Below are 14,242 nucleotides of genomic sequence, written 5' to 3'. Positions count from 1 at the left end.
GCTAATTCTTATTACTGGCAACTTATTTTTTATGCTAGTGTAAGCAGATTGTCCGCTTTCCTTCCACGACAGCTGTTGTGTTCAAGGATGCTAGGTAATCATTTACAATCAAAGCCGTCTACTGTTGGCCATTTCTCTGAAAAAATTAATATATCGGGTTCTGTTTGACCCAAAAATTCACTTTAAACAGGTAAATAATCTCGAGTTCAATCTGGCGTAACTAGTTAGTCAGTTTTCACTGATGCACCGGCTATCTCGGTCACCATAAAGGTTTTGTATACGAACCTACCGACAGAAAATTTAATTATGTGGCCGTGGATTCAACTCGCATAGCCGATCGCGTTTCGTGCAGCTTTGTTCCCGTCTTACTGAAGTTAAACTCATTTGAAAAGTTGAAAGGAGTATTGGTGAAAAATGCATTAGACAGTTTAACAATTGTCTTGTAAAGAGTGTATTTTAATGGGTAATTGTGTTAAACCAGTAATGATTGTCGAGTTCACTCACTGAAGGTACGATGTCATATTAATACATTTCTTGCTACTTTGGGGAATTAAAATTAATTTATTTGCCCCCAGATAAAAAAAAAAAAAATGTTAAAAACTTTGTTTTATCGTTAATATTTAATTAAGATACCAAGTCCATGAGTACTGAAGGGCAGGAGCCAGGAGCTCATTACTTATATCAATAATGGACTCCTGTGAAGGATCAAAACTTAGGGGGAACAGGGTCACAGCAACCGAAATTGATTGAGCAACAATCGCAAGACTATTTGGTGACTTGAAAAACAATAGACTGTTCTTTGCGTAAGAGCCACGAGTTTTGATGGAAAATTACTAAGTCTCCAGCTATCAGTTTAAGGCTTGAAATATTTGGCGAGTTCGTCCTATTTGTCTTCAGACCTGACACTCTCGGCAAATTTTACACGCCTCTTCTTTTCGTCAATGTGTTTATGAATCATAGACACTAGCCTTTTCTTATCCTGCCCTCGCCTTTGCGAAAACTCAACGAATTCAAGGCGTCAATAACTAATCATTTAAGATTTAATTTTTTGACAATAAATCACAAACTTGTCTGGTTTCTATTTATTACAGTTCTCTTGTAAACAAAGCTCGACTGTTGTCCTAGAAATCGACTTAAATATCGCCATAGGTATAATATCATACTTCTCTACATTTCCAAGGAGACAAATCCAAATTTCCTGGTATACCTCGCAGACAAATTCAAATTTCCTGGTATGCTTCGCAGGTCCTATGTGCTACTTTAAATGTAGGGAAATCCACTGTACGATTATCTTAATCTAAGGTTGCACTCTACGCAGACACCATGTACTAGAATTGCAAGGCTAACTCATTGAATTGACTAATTAGATGGTCAATCAGTTTTGCATCGTTGAATTGTCCCTTCAAAATCTAATTTCCTGAAATTGGAAATGACGTACAGCAACGTTAGGTTTCCCAATAAAAATGGATATAATTGTGCTTGTAAGCCTCTTTTTGGCCAATATTATTTACTTACCTCGAGCTCGATTTCCTTGTACTTGAGTCAACATACCAATCGTGTTTGCAAAAGCGGCTGAGTTACGGCCCACGTGCTCCTAATTAAATTCACCAATTTTCCTCTTATGCCTTTTGTAGCTGATTGTCTTGACTGCAGTGATTTGGCTACAATTTGTTTGAATGTTAATGATGTCGCTTTCATTTTCCGGATTTAAAAGAAAGAACAAGATTCAAGAACCTTATAAAAATGTCTACATAGGAAATGGAGTTAAGTATATTTATTCCATGTGATTTTTTTTCCCGCCAGTGGAAGAAAGCTTGGTAATAGTGCCCTGGCCTGGTTATATATTAATTAATCCCAAAGATCTTTGAGAGCTCATTTATTAAGTGCGCATGTCGGACAGTTTAGGCGGGAAGCGACCCAGCGGCAAAATGAGTGCGCATGCTTGTGACGCGCGCGAAAATTTACGCGCGCAAACTAATAAGGAGTGGGAATGACAATATTTCCATGCTAGCTACCTTCACATTTCTCCACTCTGAGTGATAACCCGTTACCACGAGACTGGAAAAAGTAAGGCTTGTTATCAATCAGGGACAAGGTGGTGCACAAGTTTTCGGAGAAACGTCAACAAAACATTTGCCATGATGACCACCTATAAAAAGCCAGTCAGGAAAAAAAAAAAAATGTTGGATATATTCAGAGGCTGTCATCTCTTGCTGCATATTCTAGGTTCACAAACTTCATCCACTTATGTAATAAACAATAAAATAAATGATGACATAATTCTCAGCCTGTTTGCACGAGAAGATCACGAACTCAAAGAAAAATAATCATGCAAATGAAGATGGACGGAGTGTCATGCAAAATTCGGTTGGAGTGCTAACAGACTCCATGGATGGACAATGGGATTATCAAGTTGCAGACAGTGTAGATAGTTGTACCTGCTGTAGACAGTGTAGATAGTTGTACCTACTGTAGACAGTTTAGATAGTTGTACCTGCTGTAGACAGTGTAGATAGTTGTACCTGCTGTAGACAGTGTAGATAGTTGTACCTATTGTAGACAGTTTAGATAGTGGTACTCACTATAGAAAGTTGTAGCTACTGTTACACAATGATACTTCTTACATAACAGTTCCACAAAGTGGCGCTATGGTGACAGAATAATACAGCCTACACGCATTGTTTTACAAAGTGACTATATGTTGTTCCACCATGCAGTTTAAATCGCGTCGTAGGATTAGATTTGACATATAGTTTATTGCATTTCGCCAATGACAACGACTTTTCTGTGAAGGAGAGTCAAATTGTGGACACCCGATTCCCTCGAGTAGGTCATTTGCGCTGCTTGATTTCTGAAGAGGACACTTAATTGCGTCGCCGTGTGGTTTTAATCCAGATTTCACTTAACAGAAATCAGCTTACATTACATATTTAAAACAAAGATTTTCTAGTTATGACCTTTATGATTTTCTATTTATGAACTAAGCCTAATATCCAATCGTGTTGTTTAAATAATATCATGTTTGCACATTTAATTTAGGTGAGCCATTCCAATCATTTGAATTCCGGACACAACCGTGACTTGTCGAAGAAAATTTAATGTTCTGATGGTCGTGGTTCTGCCTCTGTATTAATGGTAAGCTACGACGAAAAATTAGCTGATCTTTATAGCAAGTATGCATAAGAATCCATACTCATAAACACGTGATATCCGTACTTAATACATTTAATTTTTACTCAAAAAAACTGGTTTAAATCTTTTATAAGGCACGCACATCTATAAATTAAATGTTTGTGCATCGCAAAGGGCCAACTGCAAGTGATTTATTGATCTGTGTTAGTCTTGGTCTACGAATATTTGGAGTTGGGTTAATCTTTTGTAGCTTTGTTATAGGATGAAGATGAAGCAGACGTAGATGTGGAATTTGCAAGCGGTGGAGATGTGGAGAAAGTATTTGCAAGCTAAAGTTCCTGTACACCAACAAGCAAGGAGAAAGGAAGCGCTACAGAAACACCTAAAAGTTCAAAAAAGGTTTGTGCCTTTTTATATCTTGTATTGCTAACCAATCTCTATACTCCCACAGGATAAAATTCTAGGAGGTGGAATTGAGTTGTAAAATAAAATTCAGTCAATTACTTGTATCTCTTCATGAGATCCCCTCCCTCCCCCCCTTGACCATTGTTAGATAAACATGCTAATTAGAATAAGAAAGATGGTCAGTTTTGAGCGCGGTAAGAAAAAGAGAAAGTTTTATTTTTCGGTTTGTGATGAGCTTGGAACAAAGAAAAAAATTTGTTTGCCAAAGTGGAATTGAACCTAGGGATTTCATGCCCCGATGCTCACCACTGATCGAGCCACAGAGACTCTATGGTGAGCAAGACCCATTATAAAGTTCATTTAAGACACATTCTGCATACTGCTACTGATCAGCGAGCTATAGAAGTAAAGCATTGATTGGTCATTTTACAGACATTTAGGTGCAATGCTTTAAATGATGAATTTCTTGTATTTTCCTGCTGAACAATGCTGTGTTCAAGGTAATATGTCAGCTGGGGGTGATTTTTTTTTTTACTTTAAGGAATCCTTGCTTTCAGGCATAGATTGATTCTTTCATTGACTGATCAGTTCTTTCTCAAATGATCAATTTCACATTTTCCTTGCTCTAAAATACAGTGATCAAGGTATATGCCAGGGGTGCAAAGCCTTTTTGCTGGGGAATCCTCACTGTTAGGCAATGGTTTATCATTTTACAGCACATGTAGGTGCAATGTTTGAAAAAATTTTTCTTTGCTCCACAATACTGTGATCAAGGTATATGCCAGGGGTGCAAAGCTTTTTTGTTAAGGAATCCTCACTGTTAGACATTGACTTATCATTTTACAGCTCATGTACAGTGAAGTTGCAATGCTTAAAACATGTTTTTTTCTATGCTCTACAATGCTGTGATAAAGGTATATGCCAGTGGTGCAAAGCTATTTTGCTAAAGAATCCTCACTGTTGGGCATTGATTGATTGATTATTTTACAGCACATGTAGGTGCAATGATTGAAATAGTTTTTTTCTTTTATCTAAAATACTGTCATCAAGGTGTACACCAGGGGTGCTAAGCTTTTTTGCTAAGCAATCCACACTGTTAGGCATTGATTGATAATGTTTACAGCACAGGTTGGTGCAAATTGCCTGAAACATATTTTTCTTTTTGCTCAACAATACTGTGATCAAGGTATATGCCAGACATGCAAGGCTATTTTGCCAAGGAAACCTCACTGTTTGGCATTGGTTGATTATTTTACAGCACATGTAGGTGCAATGCTTGAAACATAATATTATTTATTCTTTGCTCTACAATACTCTGACAAAGGTATCTGCCAGAGGTGCCAAGCTTTTTTGCTAAGGAATCCTCACTTTTAAGCATCAATTGATCATTTTACAGCACATGTAGGTGCAATGCTTGAAATATATTTTTCAAATGATTAATCATAGATATCAAACTTTGAGGGATTTCATGTCTCATTGAAGCAAGTTAAATGTATAAGTGAACGAAATGAGCTATTAGCAACTTTCAGTTGTAGGGGATAGCCACAGAAACAAAGTTGTGTTAGGCCTGGGAAGGTTTGGTGTTTGCAAGTTTACATGTATGTCTTTTCCAGTGCAGTCAAGTACTATAGTGAATCAACTACTAAAGAAACTGTAGCTGAGGAAGCTTGTGTTTTATCACACATTTCTCACAAAGCATTTCCCTTCCTTTGGTGTAGTTTTTAGAGAACTACTTAACTGCTTGTATGAGAGGTTTGTAGAATTAACCCTTTACCTCCAACATCAAATTTGTAATTCTCCTTACTGCCAACCATACAATTCTTAGAATGGTAATTCAGAGAATTTAGTATTTGATCAACTAATTATCCCCAAATTGATATTTTTCTTTATTCTCATCACCTATCTGGTTGATATTGTATTTATATTGTAAGGAGAAATTTTGTCTTGGTCACTCATGGGAGTTAAAAGGTTAAGGAAGGGATCAAACATTCATTTACCATTTTTAGAGCTCTTTAGTCAGAGAGTGTATGTGTTGACAAATCATGGTTAGGCATTTTAATGCAATGTAGTTGGGATTCTATTATCTTCATGGAGTAGGGATTGTCCACAATGACAAAAAGGAGATAATGTATTGATTTCAGAGGTGAATAGGGGTGATTGGCAGCCAAAATAATAGACTTAAATGAAGCATGTGAAGTTAGGAAAACCAAGGTAGAAGTAATTCCTTCTGGATCAGAAAGAGCTGGACTCAAAACATGACATAAACACATTGATCCTGCTTTGTATGATGGTCTGTATGCCCCTTGTTCAACTTCAGATGTTTATAGCTTTGGTTAATGGCAAGTACAATTGCAAAGACTAAGAAATCAGAACCAATTGATAAATTAAGTCTGACTTGTATGAGCAAATATAAGCAACCAGCATTTGAGACATTGGTGAGGGACCTTCACCCTTTAACTCTCAAGATCTTATTAGTAATTCTCCTTACTGTCTGCCATATAGTTCTAGTGATGTTAGTTTGGAGAATTTGGTATTCAATCAACTAATAATCCTGTAATTAATGTTTTTCCATATTCTCATCTCTTGTCTGCTTGACATTGTATTAATATTGTAAGGAGAAATTCTGTCTTGGTCATTCATGGGAGTTAAATGATTGTTATTGCCTTGTAAGCTGTTTAATTTTTCAGATTTGATGCATATAATATGCAATGTACTTTTGAATATGAGTAGTCACATGTTATGATTTGTATAACAATTACCATTTCAGTGGTTGAATGTACATTGTGTTAAACAATTTGTCAATAAATATGCTATTATTTTATTCAGCTTGTCTTTTTTTTGTTACCTTAGGTGGAAGATTGGATACATGTATAGATTTCAACTTCCAGCACATGTGAGTATAAAACCATATTATGTAAAATATTTAATATTAAGGAAGGATATTTAAAATAGCAAGTAAAACCTTACTCATTTAATTGTTTAACTGCTCTGGGCTACTGCGTAGCCATTATTAAACTTAAAACAAGTGGGTGTTGTGGATGCATTATTTACAGACTTTTGGGGTTAGCTGGGGTGTCCTATTGGAAGTCAACAATACTCATCATATGTGTGTTAAAAGTGTTGAATTGGCCATATAATTTTTTATTTGATGTTCATACATTGAATAATCTTTTTGTACCAGAAATTAAAGATCAATTTGTACTGTTTTTAATTAACAACTGCAGATACTACAGCAAAAGGAAAGGGCCCTCAATAAGAAGTGTTTACAATCCTACCAGTAACTGTCTTCTACCGAAAGAGACCAGAGACTCTTTTAATTTTAGAGCAGATTATTGAAAATAGAAAAACAGAACAAACAAACAAACAGAAATGGCTGTGAAATCAGTGTTTGCATCAAATAAAAACATGCTATTGACTGCATGTAGCTTCACTTTTAATGCCTAGCTGTGTTGTCACACACTTTCCTTGGCTGCAATTTTAAAAACAAAAATACCTATTGATCATGAACTTGCCAATGTATACAGTTGTAAAAATAATTTTGAATTGTTTGTTTTGGTCATTGATAGCCAAGGGGAGCATTTTATCTTTTTGGATATAAGGGACTAATTCCAAATTAGTCTAGCTGATCACTCAGCAACCTTTTAGTTACAACTTTCTTCTTTTGAGACTTTGTTTTGCTCATTTTTATGGGGTCAGGTGACTCATTTTTTTCATTTTTATTATTTTTTCTTTTTACAGAGAACAGCTTCAATTGATGATGAATTATCGAAGTCCTTTCAGCCTCAAATTGTGGCCATTGGTGAACAATTTGATTTTGATAAACTAACTATCATCTATGAGGGCATTATTCTATGCAGCAAACCACAACAAAGCATTGTAAATAGCATTGTGGCTTTGCTGTCATCATTTTATATATTCAATATGTGGTTTATAAAGACAGCAAAGCCATATTGTCCTTCCTAGCACACCCTTGCGAACTGAATTCCCAGTTTTCTGGGAATTCCTAGGAATTCCTAGGAATTCCTAGGAATTCTCAAAAATTCCCAATTATGCAAATGACCCTTGCAAACTGAATTCCCAGTTTTCTGGGAATTTCTGGGAATTCCTAGGAATTCCTAGGAATTCCTAGGAATTCTCAAAAATTCCCATCTATGCAAATTAACTCTGATTTAAAAAGCTTGGAATTACTGGGAATTTCTGGGAAAGGAAGACTCCAGTTTTGTGAGGACTTGGAATCCCTAGAAATTCCTAAGAATTCTCAGCTTTACAAACTACCTATAATTTAAGAAGTGTGGAACTCTTGGGAATTGCTGGGAATTGAATTTGAGGCAATTTTAATACCCTGAGGTCCACATAAATTCTAAGAAATTCTCAATACCTTGAATGTGAAGGTTTTAAGGAAAAGAGTAATTTCAGAGGCTTAAAACTTTGGCTCAATAAAAGGTATGCTATACAAAACTTACCAAGAGATATACATACAAGTACATGTTTATAACTTAAAGATCATGAAATTTATTACTCAAACTAAGTTTTAGTAAATCTTTATATTAATATGGATTTTCTCATGAACCAGCTGTCAGTTATGTTAAATGGAAATTGCCAACTTCCACAATAATTAACAATAATTACATTGTTATCTTACTTCCCTAACCTACATTACTGGTTGCCTTTGTTAGAAAACCTTGGAACAGTCAAGCTCAGTTGCCTCAAACGCTGTCAGAGACTTTTTGTTGACAATACTTTTAGTAGAAATTTCATGCCTTAGACCAACAAATTCAACACCTAATTAATCTTTCTTTTTTCATGATTGTTGTTGCTGCTTTTTTCAGTTTTTTGCTCTATTTTCATGACTAATTGCTGTAATTTGTTTTCCTGTTTTTATTCTTACAAAACATTTTTGTAAGAGTTCCAATACTTGTGGATCATCCACACACTTTGCAAACATTTGGCATGCAGACAAGACAGAGGTAGTCAATGTACCCTTTGAGGAAAAACACCTTTTATATGACGTCTTCAATTTACTTTATTTGAAACTCTGATCTGAAAATATTTGTCAACAAGACTTGTTAGTAGTGAGAAGTACCAACCAAGTTTCCTTTCATAACTTAATTTCTTAAATGTCCCAATCACTGGATCTCCCAAAAAAATATTACATCCTTTTATTTTTGGTGCAAATTACAAGTCCTTCTTTATATAAAAATGAAAAATGCTAGTCACACTTCAGTAATAACAGCTCTTAAGTTTACTTGTTGTTCTTCTCTGTCTGTCAGCTATCAACAAAATTGTTTTATACTTCGGGCAGTGCATAACTATTTGTGGACCAGAGTTCCAACGCACCTCTGTAATCGCATATAGCTACTCCTGTCTCTTGTACAAATGTTTCTCCTTTGTAAGACGCACTTTACTCTGTTGTCAATACTGCTTTAAGTTTAGTGGAAACGACTGACTGAGGAATCGAGATGGCGGTGTTGGAACGTGTTGCTGAACGTTTGCTACGGTCAAGCTTTGTAGATTTAGGTACTGGTACACTGGGATCATCTATGTATCTCTTACACTTCCGAATGTGGTATCCTTCTTTTATAAATATGAGGGTAAAAGACGATTTGTAGTAGCATTCAAAACTGTGATTGGCTTGTGTTATTTCTCACCTTTGCCATTAACACAACTCAAGTGAGTTTCGAGTCTTTGTTTCCTCGACAACTTTCGGCCACAAATCGTGCATTTGTAATACGATCGATTCTTGTCGATTATTTCTACATAGAGTGAGCTCACATCTTTATTTATATCACCAAGCTATCCATCTTCTAGAAGCAGAGAACCGGTCGGAGAAGTCAAAATAAAGTTCGGCGCTTCTCTTAACACTGCAATCGGCAAGCCAGCGGATTCACTTTGCTAGCCAATGACAAGTCCTAAAAGATCCACGTGATCATGCCCGTGATCGGAAACAAAGAAGACTCCATTTGGCGCTCATCTTTGAATGTACTTTTCATCGGTTGATCGCTTTTCTCAACTGTTTTGCTTAATATAACATTTCTAAAGATAGCTTTTATTCTGGTTCAATGGGAAAACGAGAATAGCGTGAGTGTTGTAAAAGAGAAGAAAATCGTTGGCGCCGTGGAGTTAAAAGTAGGGACAACAGTTGACATATGGACCGGTACAAACAAGGGTCGAGTGGCCATCTGTAAAGCTACGATTTTGAAAGTTTGTGGTGAGTAAAAATTGCGATATTCGTTGTGATCAAAATCTTATAAAAGAATAGATGTAGCGGGTTGAATTAAGCTTACATAACGCTCGGCGCAACTGAAACTAGAATAATTCTGAGAATCGAATCGGTCACTTGCATGCCGCAGTTTCTTAAGCTTATGCTTTACAATGAAATAAACCTATCAGTAAGGTTTCAAGATTCCTCTAGTCACGTTTGGGAACATTCAAGATTCATAACAAACTTTAGTACATAAAGAAGCCCTCCTTGGTAAAAACAAAATAATGTATTCAGCCCTTTTTTAGTAAAATCCATGAGAGAGATGTACTAACTCCAATATAAAAGTCACTCAATATAACACAGATTTCTCAATTTGAGAATCCAATGAATGCCCTTTTCCTCATAGCCATCTTAAAAGCCTGGTCTGAGCTTTAAACATACATATTTTAATTTTTTTTTTTTTTTCAAATTCAGATGTCAAGGAATCCAGATACAAAATGGTCAAGGTTCTTGTTGATAACCTCATTCAAGGCCAACTCATTGTGAGTCCAGGAAAAAAAATACAAACAGTACAAACAGCAGCTAAGTTTGCAGTTTAGGATAACTTCATTCTAATTTATTGTTACAGTTATAACAAGATTTTAATCAAAAAATCAATTTTATTTGTCTGTAATTAGCCCCTTCACTCCCAAGAATATAACTATATAAATATAACTTAGGATATTGTATTTTTTGGAAAAGAATCAACAGATTTTATTCACAATTTGTGTCAAACCAAATTTAATGATTGATTAGAACTATTTTATACGAATAGCTATAACTGAGGATTAATCCGTATGAAGTTTCCAAGAAAAGAAAAATAAATCAAATTCCATCCTAATATTACCACACATTGATGTTAATAATTAATCAAAAATATTTTACATGTACGCCTTAATCAAGCTTTTCAATAAATTTCATTGAATACTTGAATTTTAGCTGGGTTTTTTAATTTAAAGTATTTATTTTATATCATTAGCCTCAAATTTTTGCTTAAAATTCCCAGTAATTCTTAAACATTCCTAAAAATTCCCAAAAATTCCCAGAAATTCCCAGAAATTCCTAGGAATTTTTTAGATTTACAGCTTTTCAGGGAAAGTCATTGGTTCTCTGAGTTGGAATTCCTAGGAATTCCAAGTCCTGTTGGCTATAAACTTGGAATTTCTGGGAATTTCTGGGAATTTCTGGGAATTTCTAGGAATTTCTAGGTTTTTAGAACCAGAGTTGTTATGGTTGGGAATTCCTAGGAATTCCTAGGAATTCCCAGTCCGAATTTACCGTGAAAATTCACACCTTTATTCCTAGGAATTCCTAGGAATAAATTCCTAGGAATTCCTAGGATTTTCCTAGGAATTCCTAGGAATTCCAAAAGCCATTTCGCAAGGGCAGGCCCTAATGGGTAAATTTGGCCAAGGTCATACTTTGCTGAATGTCAGCACTTTCTTTAACCCTTTAACTCCCATGAGTGACCAAGAGAAAACTTCTCCTTACAATCTCAGCACAATTTCAAGCAGAAAAGTGATGAGAATAAAGTAGAATATGATCTAGGGGACTTTAAGTTGATCCAATACTAAATTCTCCCAAATAATATCAAAAGATTGTATGACAGACAGTAAGAGGAATTACTAATACGATCTTGGGAGTGAAAGGGTTCTTGAAATTTCAGAATTAGAATCATTGGTAGAATTTATTTGTAATTTCTATTTGTATGAAGAAACGTTGTACATTCTCAATGCTGTGGTTTATAGCCCTTTCACAGTAGTTTAATGCACATGTATTATTTTTAGCTTACCAAAAAAGGTCACATTTGGAGAATGTAAAACTTTTACATTGTTGATAAACCATTTTTCCCATATGTATACACAACTATTAATCGCCATTTAAGGAATTTTTATGGTATTATTTTTGCTGCTTAGTGTTGTAGAATGAGTGTGAATCAAATAAATAATTAGAATCATCTCATAGGATAAATGGAAATTGATTTTAGCTTTAACAAAACTGTTGTAGAACTAAAGTTAGGAGTCATTCAGACTTTGTTTGTATTGCTTTAGTCACAGGAGGTGCTTTCCTTTTGCCCCAGCAGGGGCTAAATGAGTCACCCTTTGAGGGTGTTGTTGGCCTAAAATGTACAGATGCAAAATAGCTCAAGTGGGGCAATTTTATATCATAACAAAAACCATTTTAGTTCAGTTCAGAGGTCTGTTTTACATAATTTTGGCCCCAAACAGCTCCTATCAAGAGCGTCGTTTCAGACCCTATGATGACGATTGAGCCATTAAATTTTGTTTGTTTTGACCATACATGGGCCTTAATTGGCCACGAAATGGGAGCCACTTTCCAATCTTTTTAAAGTACGAATTGGTTCCAGAAGGGCTGATTTGGCCAACCATTTTTGACCCCTTTAAAAGCTAAAACTACCCCTCATTTTCCAAAAACTGCCCCGTTGTGGAGTCATTTAGGCTGTCCCATACAGGGCTACAGTATTTCTGCCCTTTTTTGCTAAGGCCGAAACATTTTCAGAAGGGCCACATGAGCCCCAAAAATTGGACTATTCACTCACTGAAATGGCCCTATTTTAGGAGCTGAAACAGATCCTTTCGATTTACAGTGTAAAAATTGATGTATTTAAAGTAAAAGTATGAGAGTAGTTACTTCCACTCTGAAAATAACAGAAGTTGATTAAAACACACTTGAAATATGTCTGTAAGTATTTTGCTGTATGTCCGGGGTTTTTGCTTTTGCGAAATAGTTACCCAGTGACATAGTTCTTTCTAGCTTAAAAGCAAGCGAAAAACAAAACCTGTATGAAAAAAAATGGAACTAAAAAACCTCGAAACACTAAACAGTAAACCTTACAAAGTGTAAGTGATTAAGTGTAAATATTGTAAACTTTGTATACTTTTGAATTTAATGTGTATAGTTTAGTCACAGAGGAAAACTATAGCGAAATTATCGCTCTGACGAAGGGCTAACGCTCCAAACGTCAGCTTTTTTACCTTTTACGGTGGCTAATTTACGTTTTCAACCCAGTTGTTAACACTAAATTACCTGCTATACTCTCCCACCGACGCAGTTGTGAAAACAGGTTTTGCCTTCACAAATGAACGGACGGACGGGGACAACTCTTAAAACTCTTTCTGGGTAAAGGCTTTCCTTGGGGGCACTCGCTGGCTGCGGGAAGGTAACCGGAATCTATTACGGTTGCTGACTATCCTTGGGAGAATGACTAACGACAACAGGGTTGGCTCCAACGTAGATTTATTCTGCAAGCTCTACTACAATTTTGACCAGAACGGACCTGGCCAGGGCTGGTTCGACCCTGCTCTTCTCCCCTCTCTTTTTCTTTTCTCTTCCTCTTCCTTAAGCTTTACACAAAAGTCCTATTTAAGTCTAACGTACATGGATAACGTAATGCCATGAATAATCTAAATAATCATGTAATCTAATACACTATTGGCTAAGTAGGAATTTCGCCTTTTACAACATTAATTACTTTCAAAGAGTTCCGGTGGATAACAGTTACACAAAAAGACATGACAGGTGGCTGTTACACTGAGTTTAACACTAACAACAACTGTTTACGGGTGACTGAAGGAGAACTGGTAGCGTTTACGCTTTGCTGAACTAAGCTTTCTACGTTGAATATTGTATTTTTTAAGCGTAAGCATGAAAGAACTCGATAACTAAAAATCCTATCGTTACACAGTACCACAGTTTCTTTAGAAACTTACCCCTTTATATATATGGACAGGCCATTTTAGCTCCGCTTTAGAACATCATTGTTTAAAAACATTGGTTGTAATTGACCCTTTCCAGAAACTTGAAAGGAACCACTTTGTGAGCTAACTCGTCAAATTAAAATGTTTTTATCTTTAGCAAGAAAAGAGGGAAGGTTTAAACATTTTTTGTACTAAATTCTAAAAACATAAAATTCGGTGCACATCTAGCGTGGATACATCGGGAAAAAAACTTGATTTCTTTTAAGCCTTTAAATCTTGGAAGTGATTAACACAAGTAACTTCTCCCTATAATATCCATACATTATCCAGCAAACAGGTAATGAGAATATACTCAAACCTATAAGGTAGAAGTTGTTGTCATGATCTAACACCAGTTACTCGTAATTAGCTTGCAAAGGAATGTGTTGTAGCTAGAGAGAAGAATTAACAATCAGATATAGGGAGTTAAGTGCCACTCTCGCTAAGAGCGGTCCTCTCGACTTCCCGTCGGAAAAAAGTTTTCTTTTATTTTAGCCCATGAAAAGGGTATAGGACACATGTTTCAAAAATAGTTTAGTTGTTCTCCAATTCTCTTTTTTTGCGTTGCCACAAGCCAAAAATGATTTTTGGCCAGACCAACCCTGTGGACAGCGATCGAAAGTCTAAATTTCAAAGATTTTGTCCAGCGTGCAGCGACTGCAACAATGTAGCTCACGGAATTCTTTCTTGTTACAAGTTATAAGGT

At 35.8% G+C, this 14,242-nt stretch overlaps 1 protein-coding gene and 1 long non-coding RNA gene across 2 annotated transcripts in view; both read left to right on the top strand.

The window, feature by feature from the left end:
* Positions 1-14,242, top strand: part of LOC149039691 (uncharacterized) — a 95,748-nt gene that overhangs the window by 58,545 nt on the left and 22,961 nt on the right. The window lies entirely within an intron of this gene.
* Positions 2,672-7,500, top strand: LOC149039693 (uncharacterized). The gene is made up of 5 exons (XM_089183402.1): positions 2,672-2,826; positions 3,040-3,135; positions 3,383-3,531; positions 6,388-6,430; positions 7,276-7,500. Exons 3-5 carry the CDS (start codon positions 3,416-3,418, stop codon positions 7,498-7,500), a joined length of 384 nt encoding a protein of 127 aa, XP_089039528.1. The 5' UTR covers positions 2,672-2,826; positions 3,040-3,135; positions 3,383-3,415.

This window comes from Pocillopora damicornis, chromosome 9 (genome assembly GCF_964200805.1).
Source record: "Pocillopora damicornis chromosome 9, jaPocDami1.2, whole genome shotgun sequence".
Classification (NCBI taxonomy): Eukaryota; Metazoa; Cnidaria; class Anthozoa; order Scleractinia; family Pocilloporidae; genus Pocillopora; species Pocillopora damicornis.
This window is presented reverse-complemented; position numbering and strand designations above follow the sequence as displayed.